Source organism: Schistocerca cancellata, chromosome 2 (genome assembly GCF_023864275.1).
Source record: "Schistocerca cancellata isolate TAMUIC-IGC-003103 chromosome 2, iqSchCanc2.1, whole genome shotgun sequence".
Classification (NCBI taxonomy): domain Eukaryota; kingdom Metazoa; phylum Arthropoda; class Insecta; order Orthoptera; family Acrididae; genus Schistocerca; species Schistocerca cancellata.
The window spans coordinates 950,329,929-950,352,293 of NC_064627.1; the positions used below are offsets into that span (position 1 = coordinate 950,329,929).

Sequence of the window (22,365 nt, forward strand, 5' to 3'; positions counted from 1 at the left end):
ACAGGTTCCTAATCAGGGGTGAATTACTTAGTTTCACCTGAGTGCTTCGGTAGTTAGGTTTTTGAATCTCTGCGCTTAGCTTCATTTATTAGACACAGTTCCTGCGTTTTCTCCAGGGTCTACATTAGAGTTGGGCAGCATGAGTCAATAGTCCATTTATTTGCATAGCTCAGTTTTCCACGGTCTTTAGTACGGACAGGGACTACTATTGTTGTGTGCGGATGCGAGTCGAATTGGTGACACTTTGCTCTCAGCTTCAGGCTCTGATGGCTTCGGTTACACAGCTTGAGGCTGCAGTGGATTGGCACCACTGTTGGTGGTGACGCCTGTCCTGTTTCAGAGGAAACCTCTCAGCCTGCACAATCCGGACAATCACAGAGTGTGGGATTATAGATAGTTGGGAAGTCCAACGTTAGGCGCGTTATGAGGCCCCTTAGGAACATGGCTGCCAAGAAGGGAAAGAAATCCAATGTGTACTCCGTGCGCATACCGGGTAGAGTCATTCCAGATGTGGAACTGGTTCTCCTAGGTGCCATAAAGAGCGCAATGTGCAGCAAACTGCAGATAGTTGCTCACGTCGCTAACAATGATGTGTGTCACTTTGGATCAGAAGAGATTCTCTCTGGTTTCGAGCGGCTATCAGTAGTGGTAAAGGCTGCCAGTCTCGCTTGCAAGATGAAAGCAGAGCTGACCGTTTGCAGCATAGTCGACAGGACCGATTGCGGACCTGTGGTACAGAGCCGAGTGGAGGGTCTGAATCAGAGGCTCAGAAAGCTCTGCAACCGTGTAGGCAGCAGATTCCTCGACTTGCGCCAAAGGGTGGTTGGGTTTCAGATTCCACTGAATAGGTCAGGTGTTCACTATACGCAGGAGGTGGCTGTGTGGTGTGGACTGAATGGTTTTTTAGGTTAGAGGGTCTCGGGAAAACACAAGAAGGGCTTCAGTCACAAAGGGTGCAGGCCTAGCAGAGGAGGAACGTAGATACAGGAACCATTGGTATAACAGTTGTAAATTGTCGTAGCTGTGTTGGGAAAGTACCAGAGCTCCAAGCGCTAACAGAAAGCACTGATGCTCAAATCGTTATAGGCATTGATTGCTGGGTAAAGCAGGATACAATCTCAGCTGAAATTTTTGCGGAGAACGTAACTGTGTCCCGAAGGGATAGGCGGTGGGATGTTTGTTGCTGTTAGAGGTAGTTTATCTTGTCGAGAAAATTGAAGTAGATAGTTCCTTTGAGTTAGTATGGGCAGAGGTCATCGTCGGTAACCTGAGTAAAATAGTAACTGTATCCTTTTACCGACTTCCCAACTATGACGATACAGTTGCTGAAAGGTTCAAAGAAAACTTGTGTTTGGTTTCAAACACGTACCCGACTCATACAATTATAGTTGGTGGTTACTTTAATTTACCCTCGATATGTTGGCGAAAATACATGTTTAATTCCGGAGGTACGCATGAAACATCATCCGAAATTGTGCTAAACGCATTCTCCGAAGATTATCTCAAGCAGTTAGTTCATGAGCCCACACGAATAATAAATGGTTGTGAAAACATACTTGACATCTTATCAACAAATAATCCCAGGTTAATAACGAGCATTGAAACGGATACAGGGATTAGTGAACACAGGGTTGTCGTAGCAATACCGAATATTGTTTCCCTCAGATACTCCAAAAATAAACGAAAAGTATACCTGCTCAAAAAAGCAGATAATAATTCACGTGACGCCTTCCTGAGAGACAATCTCTACTCCTTCCAAATTAGTTATATAAGTGTAGATCAGATGTGGGTTGAATTCAAAGAAATAGTATCGGCAGCAATTGAGAGCTTTATAGCAAATAAATTAACAAACGACGGAGCTGATCCTCCTTGTTACACAAAAGGGGTCAGAACACTGTTGCAGAAACAACGAAACAAAGGAGGAGGAGGAGATTAGTGTTTAACGTCCCGTCGACAACGAGGTCATTAGAGACGGAGCACAAGCTCGGGTGAGGGAAGGATGGGGAAGGAAATCGGCCGTGCCCTTTCAAAGGAACCATCCCGGCATTTGCCTGAAGCGATTTAGAGAAATCACGGAAAACCTAAATCAGGATGGCCGGAGACGGGATTGAAGCGTCGTCCTCCCGAATGCGAGTCCAGTGTGCTAACCACTGCGCCACCTCGCTCGGTCAACGAAACAAACTTGCCATATTTAAACAGATGCAAAATCCCCAAGATTGGCGATCTCTTATAGAAGCTCAAAATTTAGCGCGGACTTCAGTGCGAGGTGCTTATAACAGTTTACGCAACGAAATTTTGTCCCGATATCTGACAGAAAATCCAAAGCGATACTAGTCGTATGTGAAGTATGTTAGGGGCAAGAAACAATTAATGACTTCTCTGCGCAGAGCAATGGAGATACTATCGAAGACAGAGCTGTCAAAGCAGAGTTACTAAACACAGCATTCCGAAATGCTTTCACAAAAGAAGACGAAGTAAATATTTCAGAATTAGAATCAAGAACAGCTGCCAATATGAGTAACGTAGAAGTAAATTTCCTCGGAGTAGTGAAGCAATTTAAATCACTTAATAAAAGCAAGGCTTCTGGTCCAGACTGTATACCAATTACGTTTCTTTCAGAGTATGCTGATGCATTATCTCCATACCCAAAAATCATATACAACCATTCGCTCGACGAAAGACTGGAAAGATGCACAGGTCACACCAATATTCAAGGACGTTAGCAGTTAACTACAGTCGCATATCATTAATGTCGATATGCAGCAGCAGCATTTTGGAACATGTATTGTGTTCGAACATTATGAATTACCTCGAAGAAAACGGTCTATTGACATACAGTGAACATGGGTTTAGTAAACATCGATCTTCTGAAACACAACTAGCTCTTCATTCGCATGAAGTGTTGAGTGCTATTGACAAGGGATTTCAGATCGATTCCGTACTTCTGGATTTCCGGAAGTCTTTTGACACTGTACCACACAAGCGGCTTGTATTGAAATTGCGTTCATAAGGAATATAGTCTCACTTATGTGACAGGATTTGTGATTTCCTGTCAGAAAGGTCACAGTTCGTAGTAATTGACTGAAAGCCATCGAATAAAACCGAAGCGATTTCTGGCGTTATTCAAGGTAGTATCATAAGCCTTTTTCTGTTCCTTGTCTATATAAACGATTTGGGAGACGATTTGAGCAGCCGTCGTAGGTTGTTTGCAGATGAAGCTGTCGTTTATCGACTAATAAAGTCATCAAAAGATCAAAACAAATTGCAAAACGATTTAGGAAAGATATGTGAATGGTACGAAAATTGGCAGTTGACCCTAAATAACGAAAGGTGTGAGGAAATCCACATGAGTGCTAACAGGAATTCGTTAAACTTCGGTTACACGATAAATCAGTGAAATCTAAAGGCCGTAAATTCAACTAAATATCTAGGAATTACAATTATGAACAACATAAAATGGAAGGAACACATAGAAAATGTTGTGGGGAAGGCTAACAAAAGACTGCGTTTTACTGGCAGGACACTTATAAAATGTAACAGATCTACTAAGGAGACTATCTACACTACGCTTGTCCGTCCTCTTTTAGAATACTGCTGTACGGTGTGGGATCATTACCAAATAGGACTGACGGAGTACATCGAAAAGTTCAAAGAAGCGCAGCATGTTTTGTGTTACCTCGAAATATGGGAGAGAGTTTCACTGAAATGATACATGATTTGGGTTGGACATCGTTTAAAGAAAGTCGTTTTTCGTTGCGTCGGAATCATCTCACGAAATTCTAATCACCAACTTTCTCCTCCGAATGCGAAAATGCGAAAATATTTTGTTGACGCCGATCTACATAGGGAGTAGAGCACTTGTCCGCGAAAGGCAAAGGTCCAGACTTTTACTCTCGGTGCGGCACATAGTTTTAATCTGTCACGAAGTTTCATATCAGCGCACACTCAACCGCAGAGTGAAAACTCATCCTGTATGATTGTGTATATTGTGCCACCTCTTTAGTGGCTAAGCAGCGCAACATTTCCATTATTTGATCAATGTTGTGTCTTCTTATAGTCTGCAACATGCCCATAGTAACTTTGGATCTTCTTGCCCCACACATCGCATAGCTTCTTTGATAACTACGCCATACGACGTGTGATTTTAGATTTTTCGTGCTCTTCAATTTCCATTCACCGACTCCGCGTCTCTATTGTTAAGCTTCGCAATGCGTTCTTGGGATTGCCTACACCTGCCGACCCCCTGCGAAAGGGACGCCTTTTTCTTAAAAGCCTCGTCTGTTTTTACCGATACTATTTGCAGACCTCCGTGATGTTCTTGACTAAATATACGATCAAATTTCCGGTTGATGTCAACGGACAGCTCGATTCTTGTATAACGTCTTCGAGTGGTGAACTTCAGATGGACGTTTCTTGTTTTCTCATTCTCGCTTCCCCAGTACATTTGCAAGGCGAGCGAACTCCCGACTTCGTCGCCCCCGCCTTCTTCATGGGACGTTTCGTAGCTCGTAGCTAAAATTTCTGGAGCCACGCAGGCAAAAGATGCCTCACTCCATTAGATAACAGCAGCAATCCCTCAGACTGTTTCGGTTGCGGCTTCAGCTACTGGTGAGATGTGTCCACACAAGCTCCGGATTGATGAATGTAGAACAATTGGTTCAAATGGCTCTAAGCACTATGGGACTTAACTTCTGAGGTCATCAGTCCCCTAATGTAGAACATAAAGAACACATATAGACATGATATATAGTCACGACGTATGAGCATAATGTCCAATAATGTGACTCATTAAACTTTATCCCATGCAAATCAATGTTGTTGTTCAGTAGTGTATGCAGTCTTTTAGCCTCTAATAGTTCGCGGCATGCAATTTCCCACTAGTGTTAGACACTATGTCTTTGCACATGCGATGTTTCATTGTTTCACAGTTATTCTTAACGCTCTAAGGACCAATGAACTCAGCAGTTTGGTCTCATAGTCCTTATCACAAATTAAAAAAAATTCTTAATGCTCAAACCACTTTTATTTCAGCAGGTTATGCCGAGATGCTGTCCTATTCAGTTCCGGGCACACCTCTATTGACATAATTGACACTTCACTGTTCAACAAACACCGCGACAATTTAATATGCAAACAAAGTCGATAACCCAACGTACTTGTTCTTAATATAAAGCTTCTGTTCCCTAACAGTTACATGTGAGGTACTCCAACATTTACGGATCCAAGTGTTAACAAATTATAATGTCATTAACCACTGTACTGTTAAACGAAGAATATATTTATATCCACTAAGATCATAACATTATTAAAACAATAAATTTTAATGCTTTATAATGTATACAAAACTACGTAGGTAAATCTTCTCATTCTGAATTCCAGTAACTGTGACTAAAGGTTCCATACGTTAATTTTCTTCCAATCCCTTGGCTTACCCCCCCCCCCCCCTCCCATAATCTACATTAGCTAACAAATAGCTTCAATCACACGGAATGCGAATAATCAGATAAGGTCCGTCGTAAACATGTTACCATTTCTTGTTTAACCTCTTAAGAGCCGATGACTTACAGTGTTTTGTTAATAGGACCTTATCGCCTATGGTACACGTCACAGTTCTACCCAATTTACGATCGAATTTGGCCTTCCTCAGCATGCTTTAGTGATTCACAGACGTCGAACAACGACTTCGTATATTTGTAAGACTCAACCAAAATCGGTAACGTTTTAATCCACCCATTAGTTTCGGGCGTATTGTATATTATGTCTGGTGCCTAGTGAATGAGTGCTACATGTTATCGTCAGTCTCTTCAAAGACTGACACGTACTCTATCCACTTATATTGTGGCGCTGCTGAATAAATGCGAATAAATCTGTTAAAGTCTCTAAATATACGATCAAATGTCGACGATTCTGCATGATATCCTGATATGTTTAATATACATCCCTCCCAAGTCCAAGAAATGAGGCTTTCCAATAAGTTTGATTAAGTAGACATCTATCACAATCCTTGATCATCTCAGGTTTCTAATCGAAGACTTCCAAGCTAGCTAATTAATTCCGCTGTACTTCAACTAAGTATTGAGACTCGACTATTTTTTCTAGATAACGTTTTCAACGTCCGATGAGTTGTCCGTTGGTAAACCACTTAGTCCACAATTGTCATTTACATACAACATATTAGCACCTAAACCATTAATATTTATTCTCTGGAAGAATCTGCCATGCAGTTCCAGTTTCCTCAACAGGTTCACAACAATAATTCGCCCGTCACTGGCTAGAGTACATACCTGTTTTAAAAGATCAATTAGTGCATTTTTGTCCCTCAGAAAATCCCAGCCCCGGATGCACGGATAAGGTAGTGTAGTGTGTAGTCTGAGCCTTCACAGAAACGGAATGAGTACTAAACGCACCTGACAGCGTACTATTTGCAACTGGCAACACAGGCAGTTTTTGCTTACTATTCAATTGTTTAAACAGACAAACGCTCAACACACTAAAAATCACTCCATTATCGAGCAGAATATTTATAGGTTCCTTATTTATTAGACCTTCGACCATTGCTTGTACCATTTCAATAGGTTTTGTTCTACGTCCACTCGGATTTTCTAGTAATTCCTCTCGAAAGTCCATCCCATCGTTTTATCTTAGCAGTCTTACTTCCAATGACGTTTTCGCCTTCTTCTTTACGATCAGTCACTTCCGGAAGACTAAAGAGTCTGTCTCTAGTTTGTCGATTCAGTTGTCGTTTCATTATTCCCTCCGAGTGGTTCTAGGCGCTACAGTCTGGAACCGCGCGACCGCTACGGTTGCAGGTTCGAATCCTGCCTCGGGCATGGATGTGTGTGATGTCCTTAGGTTAGTTACGTTTGAGTAGTTCAAAGTTGTAGGGGACTGATGACCTTAGAAGTTAAGTCCCATAGCGCTCAGACCCATTTGAGCCATTATTCCCTTCCTCTATAACTGCCTCTCGTACTTCACAATTCTGAACCGCAAGTCTCCTTACACGGTCCGTTTTCAGTTTATTTATCATTTGAGGTGGCATGTCTTGCCTTGACATCTTTATTACGTTTGCAGACGCTGTCCAGGAACGGTCGATGGGATACCCCATTGGACGAGTCTCACGTTATTATCCTCCGTTCTCCGGTGGCGTATTACGATCGTTACTTTTACCATTCCGTGTGTAGTTGATTGAACTGCTGTTACTGTCGTTCGGTCTCTGGCCACAATGCCTATTATTATTATTGTGCATTGCACCGTTATTTTTATTGCCGTTACCCGGCTGCTTATCAAGTGAAATGGACCTTCTGTTCCTCGAATGATAGCCAGTACACTGATTATTGTTGTGGTAATTTACAATATTCGTATTATCGTTATTATATTGCGAGTTTACTTTGCGATGTTTATCATTGCAACAATTACCGCGGTATACATTGTACGCATTAGCATCACATATCTGACTTTTCGAACTACTAGCTTCCTCTTGGATTACATTTAGCGAGTATACTACTGACAGGAATCGATCTAAGTTGTCGTCGGGTACAGTAAATAGTTTCTCTCGCAAGTGAATTGATAATTCCCCTTTCCGAACTCTTAAACTTCCATATGGTTGATGGATTCATCCCAATATCGGGTCTTATTTATGTACTTTCGAAATACTGTTTCGGGTTGTATAATTCTATACCATAAATCTCGTTTCTTATTTGTTTACTTTTCTATCAATATTTCGCAATACATAAGTTCGCAGCACGGCGTACAAGTCTTAGCTACCTCAGGTGCCCATAGCGAGACTTCACCACTGATTTTAGATACTATAAATTGAATTTAGTCTGCTCATTCCAGGATTTAGGAAACAGATTTTAAAACCTTTTTATCAGCACCAATTGGTGAACAGAAGTATTCTATGTTGAAAACGTATGGAACCGCCTGATTGTAAGTATACTGTTCCACTCCGATGGTCAAAATGTTGATTACCGTAATCTGAGTCTTCGCTACTGCAAACCGATTTTTCCCGGCTGCCGTTGCACCTCCTTTTCTTTACCTTTGGATTGATCGGTGAGCGTTGATCGGACTGTCTAGCCAGCTATTTTAGGTCTGTTGACTCGCTGTCCGTACGCAATAATAAATTGTTGACTTGATTAAGCCAAGCGCGAATTTCTGAGATTACCTTTTCTTTAATATACTGAACCTCGGCTTTAAATTGTTCTACGTTTTCGGTGTTTCCGGGTATCGATGATTCATATTTGATCGATTTACTAACTGACTCTAGAGCGCTCTGTTGTTGAGATCGTACCTCCTCTGATTTGGTCACTATCCACTCTCATATTTCTTCCTCAGTCTTTTTCGTCTGACCCATTAATCAGTTCTAAATATACTCTTGGCTTATTAGCTGTGAGACTTTTACTTTGATCGATAGTTCATCTATTCTGTCTGACACGGCAGACTGCTCTTTACATATCTCTTCCATATGCTTCTCTAAGATATTTACCGATCCCTGTAAGATATCATGTTTACTACTTCCTGACTTGAAGTCCAGTTTCAGTGTCTCGAGTTCCTGAGCCAGCCTATCGTCTCTTTCCTTATTTTGGCCTCTAGCGATTTATTCTCCTGTTTAATTTCCTCCTTCAGTCCTCGGTTTTTCTGATCAGTTTCTTCCCTGTGTTTTCGTTCTTGTACCTCCCGTTGCCGATTAGCTTTTAATACCTTCTCCTTAAACTCTCGAACCTTTTTATCCCATTTTTCCTATATTTCTTCCCTTGTACCTCCCGTTCCTGATCAACCTTCTCCTTCAACTTAATTAAAAAGTAAAACAAAGCATCCACCCCCACTTCATTTGTAGCTTTACCCATGCTGCTAGGTCGTACAATGGAAACGCTATTGGGTGTCGACACTCCCACGTTTTTACTTTCAGTCGTTTCTGCCGAAAACGAGTTTATTCCGGTCACATTCGATGATTCTAATTCTCCTGCTCGATTCATCTGTTCAGGGAATACGTTTTCTAGCCTATTATCATCCATCTCTGTTTTCTCCTCCTTAGTCATATCTTCGTTCATATCCTCTACATTAGATTTCAACCTATAGGGCTTCTTGGACATGGTCAGATACTGCAGCCATCCACCAGCTGTTACAACATATTTAATTGAAGCACAATGAGCTACGACTCGAAGTTTAACTACCGATTATTAAGGCCACCTCGCCGTGTCAATTTCGATACGTACTTGGGTTTTGTTTCTTTTGTAACATCTGTAAGTCTGACTCCCTCAGACACGACGTCTATCGCTTTCAGTTCACTGTAACTCAGGGTGTAGTTTCTCTAAGACAGTGAACATGTAACACGAACTACTTTACACGAATAGTTACATCGTTCGTACACAGTCACTAAAAAATTCACAAAATCAGATGTATAAACAGTTTACTGTTGATTTGTTTGATACCTTTGAAACCCACGTTGGGCGCCAATCGTGACGCCTCCTATTGCTGCCTACTGACACTTCTACAATCAGCGAAAGTGTAACGTCATTTTTCTGAGCCGAGCCACAATTCATCACATCGTCGAGTTACACGAAAGCGAGCTGGCACAACACTATCTTTCACTGCAGTCAATATTTGTTCATCAGTAAGCTTAAATTCAAATTATTACCATCGCATAGCTGCGTTATTTAGCGGTTGTCGCCAAAGATGCTCATTAACAGTTACTAGCCAGCCGATTTGTGTTTCAAAATGAACTAATATCTGATTTTGTGTAGCTCATGGTTGTTGTTGTGGCCTTCAGTCCAGAGACTGGTTTGATGCAGCTCTCCATGCTACTCTATCCATCGCTAGCTTCTTCATTTCAGAGGTATCTACTGCAAATTATAACCTTGTGAATCTGGTTAGTAAATTCATCTCTTGGTCTCGCTCCACGATTTTACCCTCCACGCTTCCCTCCAATAGTAAATGAGTAATCCCTTGTTGCCTCAGAATTTGTCCTACCAACCGATCCCTTCTGCTTGACAAGCTGTGCCATAAATTTCTCCTCTCCCCAAGTTTATTCTTTATCTTATCATTAGTTATGTGATCGACTCATCTAATCTTCAGCATTATTCTGTAGTACCTCATTTCAAACGCTTCTAATATTTTCTTGTCTAAACTGTTTATCGTCCATGTTTCACTTCCATACATGGCTACACTCCATACAGTTACATTCAGAAAAGACTTCCTGAGACTTAAATCTATTCTCGATGTTAACAAATTTCTCTTCTTCAGAAACACTTTCCTTGCTATTGCCAGTCTACATTTTATATCCTCTCTACTTATACCATCATCAGTTATTTTGCTTCCCCAAGTAGCAAAACTCATCTACTGCCTGTAAATGTCTCATTTCCTAATCTAGTCGCCTCAGCATCACCTGACTTAATTCGAACACATTCCTTTATCCTCGTTTTGCTTTGTTGGTGTTCATCTTATAACCTCCTTTCAAGACACAGTCCATTCCATTCAACTGTTCTTCCTGGTTCTTTACTGTCTCTGACATAATTACAATGTCATTAGCAAACCTCAAAGTTTTTATTTCTTCTCCATGGATTTTAATTCCTGCTCAAAATTTTTCTTTTGTCTCCTTTACTGCTTGCTCAATGTACAGACTGAATAACATCTGGTATAGGCTACAAACCTGTCTCGCTCCCTTTTGAATCACTGCTTCCCTTTCGAGCCCCTCTATAACTGCCATCCGGTTTGTGTACAAATTGTAGATAGCCTTTCGCTCCTTGTGTTTTACCCCTGCCTCCATCAGAATTTGAATGCAAGTATTACAGTCAACAATGTCAAAAGCATTCTCTAAGTCTACAAATGCTATAAACGTAGGTTTGCCTTTCCTTCATGTATCTTCTAAGATAAGGCGTAGGGTCAGTATTTCCTCACGTGCTCCAACATTTCTACGGAATCCAAACTGATCTTCCCCACGGTCGGCACTACCAGTATTTACATTCGTCTGTAAAGGAATCGTGTAGGTATTTTGCAGCCATGACTTTTTAAACTGAAAAAACTGATAGTTCGGTAATTTTCACACCTGCCGACACCTGATTTCTTTGGGATTGGCACATTTACATCGAATTAATTCCTTCGAAAGTCTCAGGGTTCATTTAACACTGCAGAATATTTTCTCTTTAATATTATTTTCTTCAATATTCTCTTTAATATTAAAATGCAATAAACTATTATTATAATTATTCTCTAGAGATAACCCAATACACGTTTCACTTCCTGTGATACACTCTTCGAAATCACTGGACACGATAGTTCTTCCTTAGCTCGTTTTTTATTAACACAATTTCTTTGGTAACATTTACTATGATGTATGGTTATAGTTAAGCCTGATGATAAACATGAAAACATGTTATTTAATCTATAATCAAAGAAAGTTACTTTTAATAAGCCCGACTTACTAGCTTCCTATGAGGTCAAACATTTTATGTAGTGGCGCATGACCACAACACCTCAAAAAATAAACTTTTCAATAGAAATCTTAAAAACAAAATCAAATGGTTGTTGTGAGAACAGGAAACCACACACACACACACACACACGCACACACACGTAATGATAAAGATACTGAACAAGGAACTTCACTACTTCAGCTCGGCGATAGAGACACCTAGTATGATATAAAGTGGTGGATGCATGCGGTAGCGTTCTCGCCTCCCGCGCACTGGGTCCCGGGTTCGATTCCTGGCGGGATCAGGGATTTTCTCTGCCTCGTGATGACTGGGTGTTGTGTGTTCATCATCATTTCATCATCCTTGACTCGCAAGTCGCCGAAGTGGCGTCAACTAAAAAGGACTTGCAATACGGCGGACGAACTTCCCCGGACGAACTTCTCCGTATGGAGTCTCCCGGCCAACAGTGCCATACGACCATTTCATTTGGAGAAAAATTCGGTGTTCCTTACATCACACAACATCAAGACGATTGGGTTACTTCCAGAATTTTCCTGCTTTAGTCATGGCTGGTATTGGTGCTTCTCCAGTCTCGTCAGCATATTCCATATCTTTTGTTAGCCTGACGAGCTGTGGTGGTTTTATTCGTCTCGTCACCCAAGACCTTTCGCAATAGTTCCGGTCAATAATTTTTATGTGGCCCACCTTTCTTCTACTCGGTGCTACACCAGAAACCAATTCGGTTACAATGAACGCGAAAATACGTTACATAAGTGTCGTAGAACTGTAAAATTTGAAAAACAGTAGTTTCAGATTGTTGGGTACCTAACATAAAGGGCCACAAATCCTAAGTGAACAAACAGACCAGTTAGCCAAAGGTTGCATTTTGTAGCTGATATTTTTGAGACGAGCAAACAAACATGCCAGGTTTCTCAGAACAATGGATATAGTGAAGAAAAGACTGCATCAATCACGTTAGCTTACAAACAACTCACAGTACGTTTTGTGTACGTGTAGGCACTTGCAGTTGAGGCGGATGCCATGTGTAAACTGTTCTCCCTCTTCCAGCCAGGAGCCGCAACTTCCCGGATTTTTTTCCAAAACTTCAAAGCGACGTAACCAGTCGCTTGAAAGCTCTGTATGTCAAAAACGGCGAGTGTAACGTAGGTGGGGCCTGTCACACGGTGGGAGAGTTTGGCCGTTATTGCGAAATCCACTGCCGGTTTTCCGGTATCCCGGGGACAGAGATTGCGCACCAGTTTAGAGATAAAGCGCCACACGACGCTAAGAGTGCGTGAGCTTCAGCCAACACTTTGGAGGCTTCAGGCTTCGAAACGACAAGCAAGCATTAACCATAGTCTTAAAACGTTGCGACCCATGAATTTACATTTTAAGCAAAGATAGGTAACCATATACTGCGTAAACCACCATGGAGAGGCCTCTGTCCTCAAGAAGGCGCAGCAGGACAGTGCATGAAATCCTGTGAAGAAAACTGCACCAAGAGAAAGGACGAAATAACCTAGGAACCCTTAGTCATAATGCACCACCACCTGCTACTCTCACGAATTGACATCATGGACATACAGCATTATACGCACACATCTCAAACTTGAAAAGAAACTACCTTTTTTGTGAATTACTATTTGGTTGGTTCTGGTGTCTACTCATTTGTATGCTCGTACTATGTCTAAGCGCCTTTGCATTGCTTTACTTTAAAAAGTTGATACACATATGTAAAATTTCTTAAAATTAATTGTAGTCAATGCTGGCATACACTTTAATCTAACAGTAAGTTTCAGTGATCCCATTTCTTAAGTATCGTCAGCTGGTGCTACTTTACACAACCTGCACTACTTTATACACTTCCCACTAAGTTCTAATGAGAGCTGTAAGTGGTCGGTCTTGGAAGTGCTGAGTAAAGTGACTACTGGGGTAAGACATAGCGAACTTTACGGGTAGGAAAATCATGACTGTGTTGTTTGTAGTACATCCTGCTGGATGATAAATGCCGTTAACTGCAGTACCTTTATGACGAATTTTACGTTGCCTGTGTCATAGTTGCGTTGTAGTTATTCTCCTTCTTTTTATGAAATGTACTTCAATCAAGTCTCTGGAGGTGGGAACTTCTTTCTGTGGAAGCAGGTTACTAGCAAGCAGGAAACAACAAAAGGTGTGTGACTCACACTTCGTTGGGGCAATATTACTCAAGCTATATCCGTCATTTGGCTGTACAACAGGTTTTATTCAACAATCTAGATTTCGGCGTTAGGCCATTACCAAGTGTTACAAGTATAATGACCTTAGGCCGAAGTCTAGATTGTGGAATAAAACCTGTTGTAGAGTCAAATGGCGGTTATATCTTTCAAAAAGTTTGAGATGACTGTGGCTCCACACCAAAGCAAAATCATTATACTTTCTGTTAGAGGTAAACATAAGCAGAAACGAAAAAAATATAGAACTGTGTTGGAAAAATAGACAAAATGTTATCTTTTGATGAGAGACGAATTCGTGAAGATGACAGGTGAAACAACAGACACATTTTTATGACCTCATGTTGAAGATTTCTCCGCAATCAATTAGCAGCACATTGTGGTCCTACATGATGAACTTACGGTACTACGAAGAGGGTTTCTGAAGGTTGGAGAACACCTGAAATCACTTATGTCAATATTCAATCTTTGCTGAAGTGAAGTTAGTGTTAGTGGTGCCTCACGCTGCTATAGAAGTTGTATAAAAATGAAAAGTGAGGAATTGATGCACTAGGCACAGCATGAACATTGTTTTCAGTTTACTTTATAAAAACTTAAAACTGGAGTGACTCGGTATATTCCATTTATTCTTGTAATACCTTCCGAGAAGTCTATAAAGCTTTAGAAAGTGTCACACCACTTCAGATTTCTTGTTTCTTTCCTTTCCTCTTTGGACGGGGTAGCTTTAGAAGCAATGTTCTTTGTTCATAACATGACATAAACATGATTTTCACTCATCCTGAAGTTGTTATTGACCTACAGAAACTTGATGGCATACGAAAACTCTTTCTTATTAAATATTTAAGTAATGAAACTTCGTAAAATCACGAAAACACTAAAAATGTCTGTAAAGTACACTACTGGCCATTAAAATTACTACACCAAGAAGAAATACAGATGTAAGCGGGTATTCATTGGACTAATATATTATACTAGAAGTGACATGTGATTACATTTTCTCGCAATATGGGTGCATAGACACAAAGATCAGTACCCAGAACAACCACCTCTGGCCGTAATAATGGCCTTCATACGCCTGGACATTGAGTCAAACAGAGTTTGGATGGCGTGTACAGGTACAGCTGTCCATACAGCTTCAACACGATACCACAGTTCATAAAGAGTAGTGACTGGCGTATTGTGAGGAGCCAGTTGCACGGCCACCATTGACCAGACGTTTTCAATTGGTGAGAGATCTGGAGAATGTGCTGGCCAGGGCAGCAGTCGAACACTCTCTGTATCCAGAAAGGCCCGTACAGGACCTGCAACATGCGATCGTGCATTATCCTGCTGAAATGTAGGGTTTCGCAGGGATCGAATGAAGGGTAAAGCTACGGGTCTTAACACATCTGAAATGTAACGTCCACTGTTCAAAGTGCCGTCAATGCGAAGAAGAGGTGACCGAGATGTGTAAGCAATGGCACTCCATACCATTATGCCGGGTGATACACCAGTATGACGATGACGAATACAGGCTTCCAATGTGCATTCACCGCGATGACGCCCAACACGGATGCGACCATCATGATGCTGTAAACAGAACCTGGATTCATCCCAAAAAAATGATGTTTTTCGATTCGTGCACCCAGGGTCGTCGTTGAGTACACCATCGCAGGCGCTCCTGCCTGTGATGCAGCGTCAAGGGTAACCGCAGCCATATTCTCCGAGCTGATAGTCCATGCTGCTGCAACCGTTGTCATACTGTTCGTGTAGATGGTTGTCGTCTTGTAAACGTCCCCATCTGTTGACTCAGGGATCGAGACGTGGCTGCACGATCCGTCACAGCCATGCGGTAAGATGTCTGTCATTTCGACTGCTAGTGATACGAGGCCGTTGGTATCCAGCACGGCGTTCCGTATTACCCTCCTGAACCCACCGATTCCATATTATGCTAACAGTCATTGGATCTCGACCAACGGGGACAGCAATGTCGCGATACGATAAACCGCAATCGCGATAGGCTACAATCCGACCTTTATCAAAGTCGGAAACGTGATGGTACGCATTTCTCCTGCTTACACGAGGCATCACATCAACGTTTCACCAGGCAACGCCGTTCAACTGCTGTTTGTGTATGAGAAATCGGCTGTAAACTTTCCTCATGTCAGCACCTTGTAGGTGTCGCCACCGGCGCCAACCTTGTATGAAAACTCTGAAAAGCTAATCATTTGCATATCACGGCATCTTCTCCCTGTCGGCTAAATTTCACGTCAGTAGCACGTCATCTTCGTGGTGTAGCAATGGCCAATAGTGTAACTAGGCTTGGTGGTATGCGTAACGTTTTGAGACTAGTATGTTTATGGTGAGAAACTTTGGTAAACAGCGTGTACTTTGCTGCGCGCCTGATGCATCCTGTGTGGCCGTGTTGCAGAGCTGCCGGCGGGCAGCACCATCTCGCACGTGGACGTGGTGGGCTCTGGACTGGGCGTGCTGGAGGCGGACGCGCTGGGCGGCGCCCGCGTCGAGTCGCTGCGCCTCATGAGCAACAGCCTGCTCGCCGTCGCGCCCAGGGCCTTCTCGTCAGTACCCAGCACGCCTCTTCTGCACAGTAGCCTGCTCGCCTTACACGGGGTGACTTTGCTAAATGGGGGCGAACTGCAGCAAAAGAACCCTGACAGCATAAGGAGTAAGAAATGTCATGTGCACATGTGGCCTGATATGTTAGGGAGGTGCAAGGCCTAGAAGGCATCTTTGTCAGTGAGTACAGCATCACCACCAGCCATGCGCACAACGAGCATGCACAAAGGCAGACGACTGTATGCAACACCCTCCATCACTATCACTTGCAAATTGTGCTGGTCGTATGACGAGGGACGTTCCGAAAGACAGTTTCGTCACTTTGTTTCACACAGAAACTTTAACACCAAAAACAATACATCATCATGGACTACATATCTTCAAATATATCGCGACGTAGTGTGCTACCGACATGGAGTCATTTGCCGTAGTTAGTGAACCACTCTGGTATAACTTAGTGCCCTATGGCGCAAGAAACTGACACACAACTTGCTCCACCACAACAATGGTTTGGGTGTGATAGCCCAAGAGTGCTGTTATCAGCGCAGGGACCAGATGAAAATCCGATGGGGCAAGATCGGGGCTGTGGGCTGGGATAAGCCTTGCTGTGTGCGGGTTGGCATTGTCCTCCAGGAGCGAAACAAGGTCCTTGGTCTCTTTCGTCGAATGGCGGACATAAGTACTATGAGGGTGTCACAGGAGTGGGTCGCATTGATGGTTCCTAGCCGGGGGAAATCAAGGGGAATCACACCTTTCGCAACCCCGAACACTGTTGCCGTAATATTGGGAACCTTCGAAGTCGTTGATTAGATTCTGGGGTAAAGTGGTACACTGGTGTCTCATTAGCTGTGATTGAATAGGAACTCATTTCCCTGCCGCTCATGCAGCATTAAGTAATAAGTAAATGATACGCAGCATGGACGCCGCCTCAGACACCATTATGCACCTGTCCGCAGACACCATGTCCTGTAGTCTAGCAATGTTGTTTGTATTGATGGATTCGACCTTCATACTCCACACTCTGCCTTCTGTCTCTGAACCTGCAACACCAACGACCAACCATCCAATGAGGAGTGACCTCAACCATACAGAATCTGTGGGCTTTCGTGGATGATGGATATAGTAGTCCGACGTGCACAATCATACCGAATAACTGCTTTCATTCCCATTGGCAACCACGTTCTCAGCACATGTCAGTGTACTCGAATAGTCACTGACACACCGGTGTGCTGCTACCTTCACTTCTTCGGCGAATGCTCCATTCCTCCTCCACTGACGCCCCTTCCCTCGTTAAACCAGGACTTAGATTGGGTTTGTTTGTGTCACCTGGTGTACCATCTTCTTTTCCAAAAACAATGATGGAACACTTTCGGAACGTTCCTCGTACCTACAGACTTGCCTCCGAGGCGATGGTTTTGTCACCAGTTCGTTGCACGGGCCACCATGCTTCTGGGATTCCTGTCAACCATTCAATTAACATGTGAGGCTACCTTTAGCATGGTCGGTATCATCAACCTTGCAACACTCGTCCTTGGGCTACGGAGAATACCGATGGTAAGGAGACCGTGAAACATCTGCACTAGTTCAGCTTCAATGTATGGGTGGGTAGGGATTGTGGACAAACTCCTTGTGGGACCAGTCATCCTTCCACAACGCCTCACAGCAGAGGCATGTCTGCAGCCTCTGCTTGTAACCCTGTCTCCCCTGTAGGAAGGTGGTTCAAATGGTTCAAATGGCTCTGAGCACTATGGGACTCAACTGCTGTGGTCATAAGTCCCCTAGAACTTAGAACTACTTAAACCTAACTAACCTAAGGACAGCACACAACACCCAGCCATCACGAGGCAGAGAAAATCCCTGACCCCGCCGGGAATCGAACCCGGGAACCCGGGCGTGGGAAGCGAGAACGCTACCGCACGACCACGAGATGCGGGTAGGAAGGTGGTACCAAGGGTAATGTGGCTATTACATGATGGTACTACAGCTGACTGCCCTCTTGAGTGGAGTATTAAAACATTAGTACAGACAGATTATTCCCAACTGCCTATTGTGTTACTACGTGTACTTTGAATAATTGAAACCTAAACTGTGAAATATCTTTTAATTCCATCTTCAAATGGGTGTCTCCTCTAGGAACACTTTTTCATATGCCCAAATGGCCTTCTCTACACTGTACCCTCTCAGGTATTGTTTCCTGCAGTGGCCTCCATTTAGCAAAATCAACCATTGTGTGCACCCTTATATCATCTACACATGGCTTATCACCAGAAATGCTCTTCCTTAAGTTGTGCTCCACTTAGTTGATAAAATAAATTTTCATGTTCAGGTTGTCCCATTTCTCTTGACGAAATAACATTTTTTGCAGAAGACAATTAAAAAATATGTCAAGCAAATGGTGTTCAGCTACCTGGGGGCATTAGGCTAACCAGCATAATGGTTTTTTTGTGACTTAGTTCGTTTGGAGTACATGAACAGTACGAAGATCTTTTCCGAACAGATATATATACAGGTATTTTTAATTCAGTAATCCACAGCCTATACTCAAAACCTATTGGAAAACTTACGACTGTGTTCTAATCCTGTATACATGACGACATTACGACCGTAGCATAAAACGTATTCTCATATGTGGTAACACACAAACACATACCTTGGATAACGTAATTCGTCCACTTGCTGAAGCTGGCAGCAAACAAATGTGTACACAGTGAAAATACTTCAGCCATCTTCAGTTAAGGGATTATGTGAGTGAGAAGTGAGAGGAAGAGTTTGTGGGAGGAAAGGTGTTATATGTCCTGCCATTTACGTTACCGGTTATGAAATGGGAGAACATAAATTTGGTGTCAAGTGTCCCACGCGAGACATTAACTTTCAATTGACGCTGATGTTCCACCTCCACCAGCTATCGTGGGATTTTGTTGAACTAATAATTCATATCCTTTGGGTTAACCAGTCCTTTTCTTGAGAAAGACCTGTAAAAACAACATCGGACAAGAAGTTGTTGATGGGGAGGTTTTTCTGCTGTGCCCACGAACACAACTGTACACGATTCTGGCAACCATTCTTGGTATAATTATACAGGATAAGGAGGGAATCGGTGACAGAATGCGATGTAAACTGGCTGTAGGAATACCAACCTACACTTAAAGCTGTTGTGTGCTCACGTGTTCAGTGCAACAGGAACGAGAATAGCAACTTCAGCGGCTTTACCCGCGTACGTTCTGCGAAGATTACGTTTGTCTGATTTGAAACTTGTCGTCCCCTGAAGAGTCGAACAAGACGAGGAAGCATCCTTCGGGAATGTAGCTTCTTGTCAAGATATCGCTCTCTCTAATGCTTCTCTATCTGAACAGCAGTACACCTACTCTCAAACACAATAAAAGGAAACTAATGGCCATGCAGTTATTAATCAAAACTATTTAGAGCACAGAACACATTGTTTAAAAGTACTACAGTACTATACCATGTGCCCTCTGTTATAATGCATGCATGTCCAAAGGAACAGGCACTGCAGCGATTACAGGCGTTATGAAATACATTAAATGAATTCGCAATTGCGCATATAGACAACTATCAGTTGCAGAATGGAATGTCGACAGTGAAAATTTGTGCTGCTCCGGGGATTTCTCGCTTATCGCAAGCGGTACACAGTTTTCCTTTTATCTCAGTTTGTTCGGGGCGGACGCCCCATGACGCAACTAAAACAGCCTGAATAGGCGCAGTCACATTTTAAAATTGTGATACATCTGTACTAAGTCCTCATTTTTAAAATGTGACTACGCCTATTCAGGATGTTTTAGTGTCATTTCTAGACCATGCCCTCTTAGACAAATTATAGATTCAAGTATATCTTCTGAAGAAGGTTCAATCATTTGGGCTGAAACCTAGGTAAATGTTGGTTTCATTATCACAATCGAGGCCGATAGTTTTTAATATTTTAGAAGAGGAAGTAGATGAAGATGAGTTGAGAAATATGATCCTACGAGAAGAATTTGACAGAGCACTTGAAGATATAATTCCAAACAACATCCCTGGAACACACGACATTCTCTCAGGATTGTTGAGGTCCTAGTGAGAAACGATATATATATATATATATATATATATATATATATATATATATATATATATATAAAGCTGGTTGTGCAGGATTTATGACACTGGAGAAATGCCACCATAATTTGTTTGACTACAGAAATCCCAATTTTAACGAAGGCAGCTGCTGATAAGTGGTAATATTACTGAACGATCGGTTTAATAGTGCATGCTTGCTTAACACTAACATAATTATTCACAAAGGACAAGAGAAACTGGCAGAATCAGACCTATCGCAAGATCAGTTGGGGTTACGAAGAAATGTAGGATCACGGAATGCAATACTGACAACTGCGATGAATCAGAAGACGAAATGAAGAAAGGCAAACCAGGGTTTATAGTTTTGTAGATATAGAAACAGGTTTCGACAATCTTGACTGGAATAGAGTCTTTGAAGTTTTGAAGGCAGAAGTCATAAAAGAAAGGGAGCGTTATTTACTGCTTCTACAGACACCAGATTGCAGCTACAAGAGCAGACTCCGAATAAATCATCTTTCTAAAGCACAGAGATTCAATTGCTGCAAATATACAAGAGAATACATCATGCAATACTTGAACTCTTCAGAACAAATAGATGCAGAAGGAATTTTCCGGTAATGTATGGACAGAGAATCTACTAAATCTAGCATCCAAAAACCAAACTATCATATACAATTAATTGTCAGTTTCCTTCCAGACAAATACTTGTTGTACAGGATTTGTTTGGAGAGGCCAAATGGTGGACAAATGTATGTTTTCGTCATTACTGCTAAAAGTTTAAGTTGTTGCCAAGAGCGATTTCAGTATGTTAACCGTACGAACCAAAGTTTATAATTAGCTTATGGTAACCAAGGGTAAACATCAAATATCTAAATAATTTCGACCATGCCGAATACAAACGCAACACAGATGAAACGAAAAGAAATTAATCCATGCAAGGAGACCGTTATTTATTCCGGATAAAAGAGATCTCACCCATAGTGCACTTTTGTTCTGGTTACTGAATAGTTTGTCAAGTACTGCGGAATGCCAATGGAATGCAAAGTAGTAATCATCAGGCATACGGAATATTTCAAACATCACGCCAGTAGAAAGGCAAGGGAACCGCTACCAATGATTTTAGACACAGAAGCAGATCATTAGAAGTAGTTTACATCGCGTATCGGCAATGTCGTTTTATGGCGCTCCTTTGGGAATGTGACAAGTGCCATGCAAAAAAAAAAACATATTCAAGGCCTTTAGAGCAGTGCCTAATATAAGTACTACGTACTTCCAGAACAACTACACTACTGAATCAAAAGTATACAGACACCTATTAGTGGATATTAATATGACGAGCATCTAACTATCGCCTTTATGAATGCATGAATGAGGTGTCTGAATGCCTGTGGAAGAACGGAACACCATTCTTGTTCAAGAGCAAAAAGCAGAGAAGGTAGGGTACTGACCTTGGACGCTGAGATCTGGAGCGAAGTAAATATTCTCAGTCATCCAAAAGGCGTCACACTGCGTTCAGGTCGGGACATTAGGGAGGCCAGTCCATTTGTGGAAAGTTATTGTTCACAAACCTTTGTCTTACAGAAGTTGCTTTATGACAGAGAGCGTTGTCGTGCTGATACAATGGTCGTCTCTGGAATGTTCTCTACTGTACGTTGTGCACCATGTTGTGAAATGTGTTCCTATTGAAACGTCAATAATTTTTATGACTGTAGCACTATACGACAAGGCTAAGAAATAATACTAACAGACTATCCTGATATCAGTTTACAGAAGTCACTGTCAGTGAACACTCATGAACTGTCACCATAGAACCGTCTACGGTTCCGCTAAAATAATTTGGTACTAGACAAATAGTTTCGCCCAACTGACTTGTGGTTAGCCTCAGTTTTATCCTTGCCTATGAGTGTTGCCGTAATTCCGCACACACAAACGTACAGTCACACTTACATAAAACAGATTCACATATAGAATCATAGTAATGTTTACAACTTTTTAGGGAGATATGTTATTTTCTTTTTCGCTTGAAGTGTTTTACTCGAAAGCAGTTACGGCAATTGTTCTTGTGTAGAACTAATATCGTATTAATTAATGCGGATTACTGAAATTTATCGAATAAT

General features: G+C 42.0%; 1 protein-coding gene across 1 annotated transcript in view; it reads left to right on the top strand.

Moving 5' to 3' along the window:
• Positions 1–22,365, top strand: part of LOC126160051 (chaoptin-like) — a 149,793-nt gene that overhangs the window by 29,754 nt on the left and 97,674 nt on the right. The window contains exon 2 of the mRNA XM_049916861.1: positions 16,029–16,176. Within this exon, the coding sequence (XP_049772818.1) occupies positions 16,029–16,176 (148 nt within the window). The remainder of the gene's footprint in view (positions 1–16,028; positions 16,177–22,365) is intronic.